The 16,578-nt window shown below is 51.5% G+C and overlaps 2 protein-coding genes across 5 annotated transcripts in view; both read right to left on the bottom strand.

Moving 5' to 3' along the window:
* SMURF1 (SMAD specific E3 ubiquitin protein ligase 1) overlaps positions 1–5,547 on the bottom strand; it is a 41,508-nt gene extending 35,961 nt beyond the window's left edge. For all 4 annotated transcript variants that reach the window (XM_082291796.1, XM_082291795.1, XM_082291794.1 and 1 more), the window contains exon 1: positions 5,321–5,547. In XM_082291796.1, coding sequence (XP_082147922.1) covers positions 5,321–5,375 — 55 coding nt within the window. In that variant the 5' untranslated portion in view covers positions 5,376–5,547. The remainder of the gene's footprint in view (positions 1–5,320) is intronic.
* A 3,769-nt stretch (positions 5,548–9,316) lies between these two features.
* KPNA7 (karyopherin subunit alpha 7) lies at positions 9,317–16,032 on the bottom strand. Its single transcript, XM_082292050.1, has 10 exons — positions 15,829–16,032; positions 15,058–15,195; positions 14,464–14,549; positions 13,448–13,716; positions 12,867–12,949; positions 12,147–12,410; positions 11,556–11,789; positions 11,034–11,216; positions 10,436–10,585; positions 9,317–9,416 (listed from the first exon to the last, which is right to left on the bottom strand). Exons 1-10 carry the CDS (start codon positions 15,979–15,981, stop codon positions 9,336–9,338), a joined length of 1,641 nt encoding a protein of 546 aa, XP_082148176.1. The 5' UTR covers positions 15,982–16,032; the 3' UTR covers positions 9,317–9,335.
* Between the last annotated feature and the right edge of the window lie 546 nt (positions 16,033–16,578).

The following is a 16,578-nucleotide window of genomic DNA, read 5'->3' on the forward strand; positions in this document are numbered from 1 at the left end:
GGCAATTTTAGCAGCCTTGGGGCTGCCGTCAGTAAAGTTCCTCTACCCAGCACACAGAAAATCACGATGTAAGAGTAACTTCCTCACTGAGAAATTCCAGACTGCTTGTATTTCCCAGAAATTGATGATTAATTGTGAAACACACACAGAAAGGATGATGCTACAAAATTTTAGAAATATTATAAAGCTGTTTCAAGAAATGGATGAGAAAACTGTTCTCAGACTGGTGGGCCGTATGGAATAAAAAGGAAATCATGAACTGCACAACCACATCCCAAATTGCATTTCTTTATATGAAGACATTCAATTTGACAAAAGAAAGTTTCAAGTCAGGAATAAAGTAGTTATTGTTTCTACTTTCCTCGCCTGAGGGGGATATTCAAACAAACTTGTTTTGGTGATTTAATTTACTTCCACCAGGACAATGGTGCTGGCACAGCTCTGACTTACTGGGAGAAGCAAAAAAGGAGACTTGGTCCCCATAGCCTGCCCAGAGGAAAAGGCTGCTCTTTGGATTCTCACTCTGGCAGCCCAAAAATGTCAGCTGGCCAACTGCAAAGGCTGTGCTCTCCACTTCCTCCTGGGAAAGCAAGATTTTTTTTTTTTTTTAATGTCCCCAGAGTTACATGCCCTGAGCCTCTTTGCCATCCCGATCCATAGGGCTCCAAACAGACACAAATTTGCCTTCAAGAAAATGCTGCTGCTTCCCAAGGCAAATGGGGATGTGAGGCAGAGGGAGATTAAGTGCCTCACTCAGCATCACACAGGAAATCTGTGGCCAAGCTCCACGCTGAGCTCCAGCCCCGCGCTCCAATCACAGTCGGGCCTCTGCTCCCAGCAGACGTGGAGAAGAGAAAATCCTTATGAGAAGAAAATAACGAGACACGGATTTCGACACACTCCCAGACTACCACACTAAATAAATTTGGAGCTACCCAACCGCTGCTTCCCACCATGTCCCCCATGGCACAAAGCTGGCTCAAATATTAAATACCAACTGCAAGGGGGGCTGGGATGAGCAGCCAGATCTTCCTGCCTTCCTGCCCCAGCACTCTTCACCTGGAACTGGTGGTCCTGATGCCCAACCACAAAACTATAGCCAGCCCATGATGTATTTACCATGTCTGATTGAGAGATCCCTACACAGATTCATTGTTCCTGAACATGGGACAGAAAAGTGTCCAGGTCACCAATATTAGTGCTGCTATTGATCAGTCAGTTAACTCTGCTGCACTGATCGATACATTACTCATGAAAGGGAAGCAAAACATCCTGACATTTGGGACATGCTTTAGCCTGTGCCTTTGTAACAATCCTAAGTGAACATTGCTCTAATGACAACACAACATTTTATCTTCTACTTGAAGTCACTGTATTCTTTCATGGATTCTTTAAATTACAAACGCAGAAAGTCCCAAAGCCACCCAGTTACCGGCTACCAAGTGGCCAGGCTTCGTGGCTGGGGCTTCCCTAAACTGGCTGACTACACTGAGCTGCAAGTCTATGCAGGATACTGGTCTTTATCACTTCTTCCCTCTTCCCCTTTCTTTGCCACTGCTAAGCACAGCCACCTTCCCTAGAGGAATCAAATTCTTCACCTACAAATTCCCTCTGGCTCTTCCCTCACCTCACAGCAACCACCTGCTTCATCATCGTCTTCCTCACTCTTCCCCGATGCTTTTGACACCACACTTTCTTACTCCTCACACCTGGGAGGATTCCCACCTCCATCCACCTTCCAAAACTGCCACCACAAGCAGCCCAGCACCTTCCCAGGCCAGGTTTTCCAAGCAGGATTTGAGGACTCTGAACCACAGCGAAGGGAGGTGTTTGGAGAAGATTATTTGGATCCTCCTGTTACACCAGCTCTGGCTTCTCTGCTAAAGAAACTGTTTTGTCATCAGTCCTCAACACGGCCATCTGACCATGGATGTGAGATCCTCCCCCTTCCTGCTCCAGCTAGGAAGTGATCCATAAAGTTTAAATTTCCTCAGTTCCATGATTGCCCCAGAAGCCAGCCAGCTTTTAACACCTCTGCTGAAAAAGCCAGAACCAATGAAACCAGAACCCAACTTGCAGCTTTTTTTGGTAGAAAAGTTCCATGTTTAGTCCATTTCTTCACGGCCTTTCCAGTTCCATCTGCAACCTTTGCCAACCAGCTACCTGGAATAGGGTGTCTCCGATACCCAGCACAATGAGACTGCAGTTTTCACCAGCACTTGTGGGTGATATAAGTGTGAGCAAGGCATGTGTAAGCCTTGGAGATGATGAACCCTTTGGAACTTCCCCAGGGAGCAGCAGCAAATAAAGGTTTCAGAGAAGCACATGGGTAAAAAAGGGACACGTGCTCCGTGAAGGTCTCCTGGCCTGTGGACCGTGTTCCTCCTTGACCCAGCAGAGCCCGAGCATATTTGGCAAGGACATGCACTCACAGGATCACTTTATTTTTCCATCCTTGTGTTGGCAATTCTGCCACTGCTGTGCTGCCCTGATGACAACACAGATAGGAAGAGACCACAGATTTAACAGGAAGTTTTTTCTTACTTTGCCTAGAACTGTTCCAAGGGGCAAGAGACAAGGCCAGAGGCCAGAGTATCTCTGGCTCTTGCATCACCAGATGGGGTGAAGGTTTTAGTGGAAATAAGAGGAGAAACTGAGATATGACAGGAAATTAGCATATTTGAGATCCACAGGCCACAAAGTCACTTTAACCTGTCATGCAACTCACTGTTATATTGAGGTTTTTAGTATTTCTGCACAGGATACATTATTTGCCATTTTACTTCATTACAATTTGCATCAGGCTAGGACTGACATCATTCTGTATAGGCTGGGAGATCACTTCTGGTAATCATCAGAGGATCAAGAACTTTTACATATATTCACATAAGTAACCCCAACACTCTGTTAACACAAATACCTTTCCAACAGATGAGGAAAAATATTATGTCTTTTAAAAAATCACAAGAGATTCAACCACTCTTCCCTTCCCATTCACCCAGTGATGCTCACAGGCATCCTCAGCCTAAGTGGTATTTAGACTGCTATTTTCAGTACTGCAAAACTTAAATGGTGCCTAATCACAGGAAACACAATGCAGGTAGTAAATTATAACAAATGAGGTCCTCTGTCTTGATTTAAATGTGCTCAAATCTCCCAGTAGCCAAAGAGATGAGAAAACAACAGCCAGGCTGGCTGCAGCTATTTGAAACAGGTAAGTCAGCACCCCAGTCCCAGCCAAGCCAAGAACTTGGCATTGCCCAACAATTCCGGAGCTAAACCTCTCCCAGAGCAATTTATTTGTTGATTAAATACAGCAATTTTTGTCACACCACCCAGGTTTCCTGCTTGTAAAAACAGAAGATGTGTTTGAGCAAGCAGGAGATTTCTTCAATACAGTTAAAAAATGGGGAGTAATAAAAACTAAATCTACCAAGTTGCTCAATAAACTGAAACTTCAGTCTCTTCCAGGAAACATTCCCAGCTCGGAGAGAAGACTAGTGTATGCTAAAAGTAAAAAAGCATTTTGCTGCAGCATTCAGCCTTTAAAATTAAACCCAACAGCTTCTCTCTGTTATTTAAATGATCTCCTCCAGCTCAGAAGGGCTATGACCATGGCCTAAGTTACTTAACTCACATTTTTATTGACTGACTTGCATAAAAATAAGCCACATTAAGGACTGAGCTGACATTTGGTATACATCACCACAAAACTCATTTCAGATCAAACATAATTCATACAACCTAAAAATATTTCCAGCCTTCTCCTATCCAAGAAAAGGATTTTCAGATTTACATTATCCTCACAAACTTTGGTCTTCTGAAGAACAAGCAGTGCAGAATCAAAGGATTAAAAGAACACCAGGAGTTTTATTTTTTGATGATCTGCCTCTGAGTGTGCTTTGTGCCAGGAGCAAGTTAACCTGTAACTGCAGCTTAACCAGCACCGTTTTCTCATTATTTGCCAATGTTTTATGCACCCACACACAGAGGATCCCTCTCCAAGGATCAATTCCGGTCACCCAGAGCAGCACTGTGGCTGCTCCAGCCCAAGTGACCTTCAAGCATCCACCTGTTGCCTTGAAAGACTGGATTGGACCTTATTTTTTAATAATTCACACAGCAGTCTCAACAAGCAGAAACTGCGTCTCTTCCCGTTAAAAAAGAAGGCTCGGCATTGACCGGAGCAGCTTCCAAAAGACTTAATCCAGATCTTTCAGGGTCCAACATAAATTGGTTTATCCATCCATGAACCCTCCAGAGGCCTCACACAGAGGCAGGACAGACACAGCTCTGGGTGTCACCTCCTGCACGGGGAAGGAACTTCCAGAGTTGAATGCCACGATGTGCCAGATGAGAGCAAGTTGTGAAGGAGGAGAGAAAATTTCAAAAAACCACGCTAAAAAAACCCCCAGCTAAAAGCAACTAAATGGGTATTTTCTCATTAGCAACTGAGTTATCCTCCTCGGCACACAGGAGGTTGGGGGGGTTGTTAATTAAAGTGAAGTAAGGCAAATTATGAAAGGCTTTGCTGAAAGCCAGTCTGTGGGAGAGGTGGCCCTGGGAATCCGCCTGGGAAAGGTGGAGAGAAGACCCCATGAAGGGGTAGGGTGGTCTGATGGGATGGAAGGTGGCGGCACAGGGATACCCCCACGGGGGAGGGAACAGAGGAAACCCTGGGAAAGGGCTGGGAAGGGGGAAAGGTGTCACAGGGATACCCACAGACAGGGAGGGTGCAGAAGAGACCCCAGGAACGGGCTGGGAGGGGGGAAGGGGTGTCACAGGGACCCCCACAGACTGGGCAGGTGCAGAAGAGACCCCACAAATGGGTAGAGTGCAGGGGAGAGTTATCAACAGGGACACCCAATCGGGAAGCGTGCAGAAAGGACCCCATGAAGGGTCAGGGTGCTGGAATGGGTGGTGAGTGTCACCCTCCATGGGGGAAGGTGCAGGAAAGACCCCAGGAAGGTGCAGCGTGCCCTGACCTGCTGGAAACCGAGGCGGAGACAGTGACAAATCCCCGCTCTTCTCAAATTTATGTCATCCCAAGGGGGCTCAAGCACCCCACGCCGGAGGGGCGGGAAAAAATATAAATAAACAAAAGCGCAAAGAGGCTCCGTCGGGCCACAGAGGTGGAAGCGGAACAGAAAAACGGTGGATAAAAGTTAAGCAACGCTGGGAGCTCGGGCCCGGCCGCCCCTCCCCTCACAGCCAGGCCGGGGGAGGGGGCGAAGGCGCCAGGGGAGGGGAGGGGAAGGGACCCCGGGCCCAGCCGTGGATGCGTGGCCACACACACACAGTACCGCCGCCGCCCCGTTACCTGTGAGGCGGATCTTGATGCTGGATCCGTTCCGGCGGGTACCGGGATTCGACATCGCGCCTGGAGGAGGAGGAGAAGGAGGAGGCGGCGGCGGCGCCGAGCTCAACCGGCGGCCTCGCTCAGCCCCGCCATGCGAGCCCGCCCGCTCCTCACGATACCGGGGATCCCCGGGCCCGCGTTCCGGCGGCCGCCGCAGGCTCGGCGCCCTCTGTCCCCTCAGCCGCCGCCTCAGCCGCCGACGCGCCCGCCCGGCCCGGCCCGGCCGCGGAGAACCGAGGCCGCGCCCCCGCCACGCCCCCGCGCACGGCGGAGGGCGGTGACGTCAGCGCGCAGAGCGGAGTGGCCGCGTCCGGACGCCATGAGGAGAAGGTCGGGGCAGGGAAGGGCCGGGGGTGGCGCATGCCCAGGAGGGCTCGGGGGAGCGCCCCCTGGCGAGGGGAGAGGGTGGGGGAATAGGGGGAATTAGGGAACAGGGGTGGGATGGGGGAATGGGAGCGAATAGGGGGGAATAGGGGGAATTAGGGAATAGGGGTGGGATGGGGGAATGGGAACGAATGGGGGGAATAGGGGGAATTAGGGAATAGGGGTGGGATGGGGGAATGGGAGCGAATAGGGGGGAATAGGGGGAATTAGGGAATGGGGGTGGGATGGGGGAATGGGGGAATGGGAGCGAATAGGAGGGAATAGGGGGAATTAGGGAATAGGGGTGGGATGGGGGAATGGAGGAATGGGAGCGAATAGGGGGGAATAGGGGGAATTAGGGAATAGGGGTGGGATGGGGGAATAGGAACGAATAGGGGGAATAGGGGGAATTAGGGAATAGGGGTGGGATGGGGGAATGGGAGCGAATGGGGGGAATAGGGGGAATTAGGGAATAGGGGTGGGATGGGGGAATGGGAACGAATGGGGGGAATAGGGGGAATTAGGGAACAGGGGTGGGATGGGGGAATGGGAGCGAATAGGGGGGAATAGGGGGAATTAGGGAATAGGGGTGGGATGGGGGAATGGGAACGAATGGGGGGAATAGGGGGAATTAGGGAATAGGGGTGGGATGGGGGAATGGGAGCGAATAGGAGGCAATAGGGGGAATTAGGGAATAGGGGTGGGATGGGGGAATAGGAACGAATGGGGGGAATAGGGGGAATTAGGGAATAGGGGTGGGATAGGGGAATGGGGGAATAGGAGCGAATAGGGGGGAATAGGGGGAATTAGGGAATGGGGGTGGGATGGGGGAATAGGAGCGAATGGGGGGAATAGGGGGAATTAGGGAATAGGGGTGGGATAGGGGAATGGGGGAATAGGAGCGAATAGGGGGAATAAGGGGGAATGGGGATGCCTGGAAAGTGGCATAGGGGGGCATAGGGGTGGAATGGGGGGAATAGGGGTGGCTAGGGATGTCTGGGGGGGAAAAGGGGCGAATAGGGGGTGAGTAGGTGTTCTCAGGGGTGGAACAGGGGGGACATGCGGGGCAGCATGGGGCCGATGCGGTGCCTGGGGTTGGCATAGGGGTGAATAGGGGCCGTCACGGTGGCATGGAGCGTGTATGAGGGGGGGACATGCTGGGGGACATGGAGGGAGCACAGGGGTGTAAAGGGGTCTTAATTTGGGACAAACGGGCGACTACGGGCAGTGGGAGTGCCTTTTCATCTCCAGAAATGGAGGAGCATCTTCTCACTCTGTAACTCCCTGATAAGAGAGTGCAGCCAGGTGGGGAATGGTCTCCTCTCCCAAGTAACAACACAAAGGAAACAGCCCCAAATTGTGCCAGAGTTGGATGTTAGGAACGATTTCTTTGCTGAAGGAGTGGTCAAGCACTGACAGGGCTAGGGAGTCCCCACTCCTGAGAGTGTTCAAAGAAGGAGTAGAGGTGGCACTTAAGGGCTAATGGGCTGATAGAGAGCAGTGGATGATCGTGGAGGTCTTTTCCAGCCTGAATGATCCTCCACCTGCTCCTCTGGGGCCAGGACAGGGGAGGCTTTAATTAGAAAAATGACTTTGTTGTGCAGCTCTGGAGGGAGGTTGAGCTGCCCTGAGGAAGCACAGCAGCATCTCACCCTCGCTGGTGCCCCTGAATGCCCCATCCCATCCCACTGGAAGAAGGGGATGCCTCCAGTGCCCCAGAGCCAAAAGTGCCATGGTGGCTGGTGCCTGTGCCAGGAGAGCTGGGGCTGGCAGGCAGCAGGGGAGGGCAGCTCCCCTGGGCCAGGCAAGCAGCTGCCTGCAGGTTGCTCACACACCCACACAGCAGCCTTGGTGATCCTTCAGGCACTGGGCCCAGCTCTCCAGCTGCCAGGGAGACAGCAGGCACATCCCAACCCTCTGTTTGAGAGGGGCACATTGTCCTAGCCCCTGCCTTCAGGACAACATTTTATTTTAAGTTACAGACACAAGGATGGAAAGGAGCAGCTCTGAGCCCCTGGCTCTATGTAACACCACCAACCACAGGTTTATGTCCACCACATGCAGGAAAAAGAATCAAAAAGATTTCCCCTTTCTGTTTTTGTCCTGCTTTTTTCATCAGAGCAGCTGTAAGAGGCAGCCCTGCCTGGCCCTGGGAAAAGGCACCTGGGATGGTCCACACAGAACCACAACCCAAAGTTAGGGCAGCGACCCAGGGCCCAGCTCTGTAGCTCTGTTTACTCTGAGGAAACAGATTCATTTTACCCAGGGAAATGTGGCCCACAGAGCCCAGCCAGCACCACCCCTGTTACTCCACCAGTCCCTGGTTCAGGTGCATGTTCAGGCAGTGCTGTATCGTGTTTTTAAGTCCAGAGCCCTGGATGCAAGGAGCACTTTGCATTTCATCAGATCCCAGCATTTTAATAATAAATAAGTGAGACTCAGCCCTGGTACCCACAACTGGGGCTGCACAGCTCCTCCCAGAGCACAGTTTCTGTCCTTAAAATCCCTGTTCCCTGGGTGGCCTGCAGGAAAAAAAACGCATAAATCCTCTGATGAACAGATCCAGGGCAGAGGAAGAATCTCTGCTTCCTGAAGAGATGATTTTCCCTTCAGATTAAGGTGCCTGTCACACCACCGCCCACTGCACCTGCGGAAGCAAAGCCCTGAGCCCACCCAGGGTCATTTTGAAGAGTCAAACCCCCCAAAGCAGAGAGAGAAAGCCACTCCCTCATCCTGCCTTAAGCAAAGCTTTTGAGATGCTTCAAGCCCTGGGGAGCAAAGGGTTGGAGAAGAGTCTGCTGGGAATTACCAACACTGCAAGGATGGAGCAGTGGCCAGTAGCTTGTTGTGCCATGTAATCAACTCCATCCTCACCTTCTGCTGGAGACCACAGTTGGAAGGCTTGGAGAGAAGAAGGACAAGAGCCAGGGACACACCATGGAAACCTGAAACACAGGTCCTTGGAATGAAAGAGCAGAGTCAGATCAATGGATGGCAAGAGGGAAGCTGCAGCAGACATGAATCATTGCTCCTGCACTGCCTCCAACAACTTTCTTTCCAAAGGGACCAGCATTTACCCAGCAGCTCCCACATGCACACCCCAATGCTTCCAAGTGAAGTAACACACAGCAAGGACACTGACCCACCTGCCCCTGGCTCAGTTCCTTCTCTGCTGGAAGCACCTCCTTTCCCACAGCAGTGATGGTGCCTGCAGAAGGGTGAAACACTTCTCAAATAGTTTTTCAGAGCTATTTCAGCCACTCCAAGTCAAGCTGAGAAGTTTCAGCACATGGATTTGGTGGTAGGATGCTGCTCTCCAGCAGTTTAATATACTTAGAAGGAAGTTTTTACCCAGAAAGTGTGCCCAGGGGCTCCAACATACCTTCACAGCCTTAAGATACTATTGGAAAAAAAACCAAGCCCTATCATTTGCAAGAGCAGCTTAAAGGAGGGGGAAAATAATTAAAGGCAAGAGGCACAAAGCCAAAAGTGCAATTTATTGAAAAGTTTCATAAGTAAAAAGGCTCAGCATCTCTGCTCCTCATGGTTTGGATGTCTGAGCTCTTCCAAGGCACCTCCACCCACCAGCTTAGAGCTGTGTCATGCTTCATCTTCAGAAGTTGAAGTCTTGCTTCTCCACTGAGAAATCATACAGCCCATCTTGGCCAGTCTGGGGCTCCAGGTCTGTATTCTCCTAGGAGGAGAATGATAGCAATCAGTCACAGGGTCTGCATTTGAATGATGCCTAACCTTTTTACAGCAGCTCTGTTTTAGTCTGGTTTTCAAAATGCAGCTGTTGAGCTCAGCTTGACTCTCACAGAACCCCTGGAGACCAGGCCAAGCATTCCTGCTCCTTGCAGCACCCCAGAGCTGCAGTGTCCCTGCAGCCCACACACAAAAGCAGCCAAGCCTTTGGGCTCAGACACCATAGGAAGAAGAGGAAAAAAAAGTGGCTGCAGTGGTAGGACTCACTCAAATTAAATGGCCTGCTTGGAACAGCAACAAGCCAGGACTGCTTAGGGAGATGTTCTCCTGGCATCCAGCCCCTCCAGCAGGAGCTGGTGTGGAGAATTTCCTCCACACCCACTTGCACCCCACAGATCTTGCTCTGGCAAAGGACTAAACCAGACCTTTGCCCCCTGCTGCAGCTCACACCCAAACTGAGCCACAGCTCCAAGGTCTGCCAGACCTCTAAGCCTCTTCCCTGATGTTTTCCCATCTGCAAGTCTAAGGCTAGGACTGAACATGACATCTGTGACAGTCATTGGACTCTTGCAGCTCCTAGCTGGTGTCCTATCTTCTTTTTCCATAGATTCCTTACCATGAGAAGGGTCAAGTAATCCAAATGCAACCTGAGCACTGTTATCAGCTGAGTAGGAGGCTGCCATTCATAGTGACAAGCCAGCTCAGCTCTGAAGGAGGAAACCTCTCCACATTTGGTATTCATATCAGTAACTGCAGTAGCTCCAGCTGATGCCAGTTTAAATTCCAGCAGCAAGATGCTATCAAGGCATCCATGTCTATTGTGCAGCTCCTTGGCTGACAACTTGGAGCTTCCACAGACCTTTAAAAGCAGCTGAAAGAAGCTGCAAGGACTTCTGGTCATGTGGAGGTCTCCTCCAAAAACCTCTTCCAGTATCCTTAAACTCTGTGCTTCATTCCAGTGCATAAAGCTTCATATTTTCAGCTGAGAAGCAGCAAGGGCTCACATACCTCACCAGAAAAGTATTTCTCTATGATGTCCAGGGCAGCTCTGTAGACCATATCATTCTCATGGTTTTGCAAGTCTTCAATTTTCTCCAGACCACCAAGTTCTTCAACCAGCAGACACAACTTCTCTGTCTCTCCCAGCTTCTCAGCTGCCTGTAACATTGGAAAATTAGGCAGGAAAACAACCATCAGTAACAGGTCTGAGATGGTCTTTACTGTAATTACAACCCTGATCTACAAGTCAAAGGATCACAGTCCCTGAATTTAATCAGGTCCCTACCCAATGCCAGGGATATGACTGGGGTGCCTGTGGAATACCAGTCCCTGCTGGGGACTACCAACCAAACCAGTGAGCAGAGGATGAGGAGCAACACTTTGGGAACTTAATCTTGCCAAGCCCTTTAGACAACCTAAGGGTATCCAAGGACAATTTAGACAGTATGAAGTCTCTCTTACTCCAAAAATCAACAGTCATTGTTCTAACCACACAGTATGAGCATTTGGCTCAATCCTTGCTGCTCTTAGGGAGAAAAAAGTCAAAAAATAAGAGATCTTATCAGGATGAGATTAAAAAATGGCATCCAGGATGAACAGATCTCACCAGGAAGAGCTTTGAAATGGTCTCCAGGATAATCAGGATCATTTTGCTGTCTTTGGCCAAGAGCAGGTTGAGCAGAGGTTTGAGGATCCCAGAACGGACGAGTTCCACCACCTGATCCACCGTTCCTCCAGTCATGAAGTTGGCTACTACCCACACACCCTCCTTCTGAGCCTTGAAGTCACCCTGGAAAAGCAGCACAGCAAAGGCATTCCCAAGCTTTAGTATCCCTCTAGGATCAGTGTGAGGTGAGGATAACCATCTCCCTTACACTCAGCTTGGGCTGACCCCTTTCCCAGCCCTTTGGGTGATGCATGGACACATGGCAGAGCTGCCAAGAGCAGCTCCAGGATGTGTCTCCATGCAGGTTACTGACAAGTCAGGATGCTCAGACTGTCCCAAGGACCTCAACAGCTCTGAAACAGCCTGCTCAGGTGGCTCTGGGGCTGAGTGCTTCACTAATGAGCCATCCCAGGCCACCTGAACCCCACATTCCTCCCGCAGGAGCACAGTGCCATCCCTTACCTTGTTGAGCAGCTCCACCAAAGGTGGCAATAAACCACAGGTGATGATCTGTTGGATCTGCTGGCAAGGCCCTGCTGCAATGTTGCTGAGGGTCCACGCTGCTTCCTTCTGGATCACTGGCTTCGTGTGCCTCAGCAGCCGGGGCAGGACAGTCAGGACACCAGCATCTATTGCTTCCTGGGTCTGCTGGTCCGTGCCTGTGACCACATTCCCGATGGCACGGAGGGCTGGAGTCTAGACAGAGATTAGAGGAGATGAGGAAAGTCCTTACCTCGAGGGATACATGTCAAAGCCCAGCAAGATCCCTCACTAAGTGCTTGATCCTTCACACAAGGAGGGCATTGTGGGTGATGGCTGTTTATTTACAGCCCCATCATTCCCCATTTGCTCTAAGCAGCTTTAGAGTCTCTATCCAGCCTCCAGCAACAGCAAGCAGAACAGAGCAGTGGCTTGACAAGCAGGCAGTCAATTCTGCAGGCTGAGGGGACAGCACACCACAGCTGCCACATAGAACAAGGGCATGTGCCTTCCCTCTTCTCAGACATTTCTAACTAAGGGACCAGTGGGTGGAGATTGCTAATTGTCCCCTACCACAACATTCATATCTGGGCTGTCCATGAGCTCCACAAGCCTTGGGAGAATCCCTGTGTCCACCACAACTTGGATGCGATCATTGCAGCCATCAGTCAGGTAGGAAACAGCCCAGCAGGAGTCAGAGATGATTTCCTTGTCCTCATGCTGCAGGAGGAAGATAAGGACTGGCAGAATCTTCTTCACAGCATCCAAGGGAGGGCAGGGGTTCTTGTTCCTGCACAGGTTTGATAGTGTCCAGGTGATGTTCCTCAGGAACCCAACCTGAAACACAAAGCAGGTGTGAGATCCTCACTGCCCCCAAGAGTTTCTCAGTCCATGTTATCCTGTGAAGGTTCTTATACACCAGGGACAGAGAATAGTGGGGCAGGAACCATTGCAGAAGGGCAGAGAAACCACAAAGCAGCAGGAGGAAGCTTAAAGGGCAAGTTCAGCCCTTTCACATGCATATGCAAGTCTGCCTTGCACCAGTTTCATGTTATTCCTAGCCTGAGATAGTCAGAGCTGGGTAAGAAAGCCAAGAATGGAAGAAATCCCATTGACTTGGAGTGCCTGCTTGGCATCCCCAGCCTTGTGCATATAGGCAGGGCCACAAAAGCAGTTTAGAGCAGGGTCTCATTCAATTATACAAAGAGTTTGTTGTGCACAAGGCAGCCAGTGGACTCACCCATCACCCAAGGGATTAAGAGCTGTTAAGTCAAGAAAGTGAAGGTTATTTACTGGAGTTGCAGGTGACACCAGAGCCAGCAAGGGAGGAATCACATTGCGAGCAATAAGAGCATCCCTGTAGAGAGGACCATCCCCTGGGCAGATAAAAAGGGTCAGTCATTGCATCTGCTTGAGTCACAAGACAGTCAACATCAAACAGCAATCAGACCTGCAGGGCCAGGGCTGGGTGACCCACCAGCCACACACCACTAGGCATTTCCAGATGGGAAAGATTTACTGGGCAGACTGGAGTGCCAGCAGGCCAACCAGGCATGACCCATTCTGTTCTCCCTATGGTGACATTAGTGGGTTAAACCACCCCAGCAGAACAGAGTCTTGCCCTTGGCTTTGGCCAAAATCATCTTGCAGAGCCAACATAGGATCTCAAAGGCTGCCAGGCCACACCAAGGGGATGAAGGGTTATGGGGTTCAATAGGGGCAGCAGCTTGGAGACAAAGCTGCAGGGACCAGAGCACCAATGCTTTATCTCCCCAACAGAATCACAGAATATTCCAAGTTGGAAGGGGCCCACAAGGATCATCAAGTCCCTGGCTCAGTCAGGGACCTCCAAATGCCCCTCCAGGTCCCCTCACCTGCAATGTTACCCAGGGCCCACACTGACTGCTCGCTGATGTGCATGTGTGGGGAGGACAGCAGGGAGATGAAGGCTGGGATGGCCCCTCCCTCCACCACGGCCCTGGTGTGCTCTGAGGTGCCAGAGGCGATGTTGGTCAGTGCCCAGGCTGCCTCAAACTGCAGGGTAGCGTTGTCAGCACGGCCCAGGAATTCCACCATCCTGGGGATGATCCCCAGCTCAATGATCTGATTGATGGGGGGGTCCTTGTGCCTGGACAGCAGCTTCCTGTAAGAGAGGACACAGCACAGCCAGCCATGAGGAACCCTGCATGGTGCCACCACAGCCCATAGGCCTGTGGCCAAGCACGAGGTTGTGGCTTGCAGGGGAAGCACTGATGGTTCAGCATCCCACCACAACAAACCCTCAGCAGAAGGGCTGCCATAAAAAGGGAAGAGTCAGCTAAACATAATGAAGCAACAGCAGAGTGTCTGCTGGAAGTAAAGCCTGGACATCCTCACAGCCATACTCACTGGGGATGGTGCTGGTCCCAGATCACTGGTACAATAGCTGGAGCCAGCCAAGGAAGCACAAGCAGGGATGCAGCCTCTCCTGGACCCTCAGGAGACATCCCCTCTGCCAGGTGGGTGATGAAGGCACTCTATGGTCCTTCATGCCCCCAACCCTTGTAGGGACAGCCCTTGCTCAGCTCTGACCCTTTACAGAGCCAGGCTCTCCCATCCTTTTTCTGCCCAAACATTTGGCACTCGATTTCTTGTGGGATCCAACGTGATCCCTGGCACAGCACAGGCACAGCAAGGAGGGGCACAGCCAACCCCCTGGTTGGGTTCACACAGGACTGTGAGCCAAGCACAGCACACAGGGCACAGAACAGGCACCAGCTGAGATTCCCACAGGCAGTTTGTGTTACCAGGCTCCTTCTCCCTTTGCCATCTCTCTAGAGAGCTCCTCAAACAGGAACTTGCAGCCTTTTGCCCCCAGGCCCCAGCACAGCTCCAGCAGCTGGGTGCATACCTGGTGGCCTGGGTGGCGAGCAGCTGCAGCTCAGTGTCATCCCCATTCACGGCTTCCACGATCTCCTCCAAGGACGGCTGGATAATCTGTGTCACAAGGAATGATTCTGAGTCACACGGGGAGCCGGGACTCCCTCCGGTTTAATCTCGGCAGTCAATCAGCCGTCTAGACCCGACTCAGTCACCACTTCATATCTAAGCAGTGTCTATTCTTTATGCAACACAGTTTCGAGATGAGGCAGAGGAAGAAAATCCACAAAAGCCTTCAAGGCAACTACTGCTTGTAATCAAGCACTGAAAGAGTCACTGACACCATAATGGGCCTTCGAGCTCAGTAATTACCCCTGGTTGTGCAGGAAGCCAGACAGGAGCAGCTCCCAGCGAGCCAGAGCACCAGCCTGTTCTACCTGCCATCAAGGGAGGCCAGCAGGACATCACCAAGAAAAATTGCACAGACAAAGACCAGGTAGTCTGAAACACTCCCCAGTACTGGGCATGGAGATCAGGAATGGCACCAACTACTTAACCCAGGCCACCCCAGCTGGAGTTGGTAATGGCCCAAGGTGGGGATGATTCTAGCTGCACTGACACTCACCTCATATGCTCCATCTTGTCCCAGAGAGGGATTCTCCTCCTTCACATGAATGGAAATGTTCCTGCGCTTCAGGATCTGCTCATCCTTCTTGGCCTTTCTCAGCTCGATGCTCACCTCCACCCTCTGCCTCCGCAGGGTCTGGGGGGAAGAAGGGCACCATCCCACCCGTGTCTGCAGCACCCCATTTCCCAGGGAGTTCATCCCCCACCATCTGCCCCACATTTCCCACGGGAGGAGTGCAGAGCCAGCATCACCTCACTAAGGCCTGAAGGGTAATGTAGGAGATGGGACAGAGGAAACATCTCCCTCAGTGCCTCCCAAAGACATGGGCTGCTGGATGAACCAGCAACCAGTGGGTGTTTTTAAAATTTGATTTGCTGAACCTGAAAGGCAAACCTTCATCTCCTCTACTGGCTTAAATCAAGCTGACAGATCCCACATCTGACATACCATACCAGCTCCAACTCTGCAGGGTAACTGCTGTGGAGAGCTCAGCAGGCTGGGGCTGAGCCATTTCCCTCCCAAAGCCACCCACCCAAAACTCACATCCCCCTTGCCTGTGCCACCACACTCCTTGCAGCCCAGCCAGCCCCACACCACATCCCAAAAGCCACCCAAACATCTCAGCTGAAAGGATCCAGAGCCATTCCCCTGCTCCCTAACACAGGTAGATTTGGGACCATGAACCTTGAGAAGCCTCTCCATCAGCTTCTGCCAACAGTGGGCTCTGCTGGGATCCAAAAGTACTGGCACAGGCAGGTGGGTACTCACAGTTTCATCCTTGCCCTTGTTCTTGAACAACTTCATGTGCTGGCTGTGCTTCCTGACTGGCATCTTGGCAGAGTTGAGAGGGGTGCTGAACACCCTCATGTGCTCTTGGGGGTCAGGACAGAGCGGCATCAGGTCACAGCTGCCCAGCAGCATCCCCTGCCAGCCACTGAGGGGGCTGGGACTCCCCACTCCCACCAGCAGCCTGGGCCACTCATTTCCACCCCACACTCCCAGCAAGGGAGACACTGGAGATCCCCTGCCCCAAGCAGGGCTTGGTAGGATCCTCACACACTTCAGCTGAGCCACTGAACTAAATACAAGCACAAACTACCACTTAATATCAGGCTACAGAAATTACAGCTGCTGCTGCAGTCCCAGGAGGAAACATGACACAGACTCCCCACGGTCACAGGAACATCCACTTCCTCCAGCCCGGATCCTGGGGCTTTTACATTTCCTTTGACGCACAACCCAAGCCTGGCAAGGCCTCTTGCCTCCAAAAGGAGCAGCTCAAGGTCTGATTTAAGGACATGCAACCACATCCAAGCCTCTCTCACTCCACCACAGAGCCCAGCCTGGCTTCCTCCACCAGCATCCCCAGCTAGGAAAGACCCATGGTCATATGCAGGGACATGAAGTGACCAAGGTCAGTTGATAAAAAAAGAGTTCTGGAAACCCAGGAATTAGTACAGACTGCCAGGTGAACATTAAATAGGGACAGGTAAAAATAATTTCTAAGCACCTCCTGGT

The sequence above is a fragment of the Coloeus monedula genome (assembly GCF_965178545.1).
Source record: "Coloeus monedula genome assembly, chromosome: 16".
In the NCBI taxonomy this organism is placed as follows: domain Eukaryota; kingdom Metazoa; phylum Chordata; class Aves; order Passeriformes; family Corvidae; genus Coloeus; species Coloeus monedula.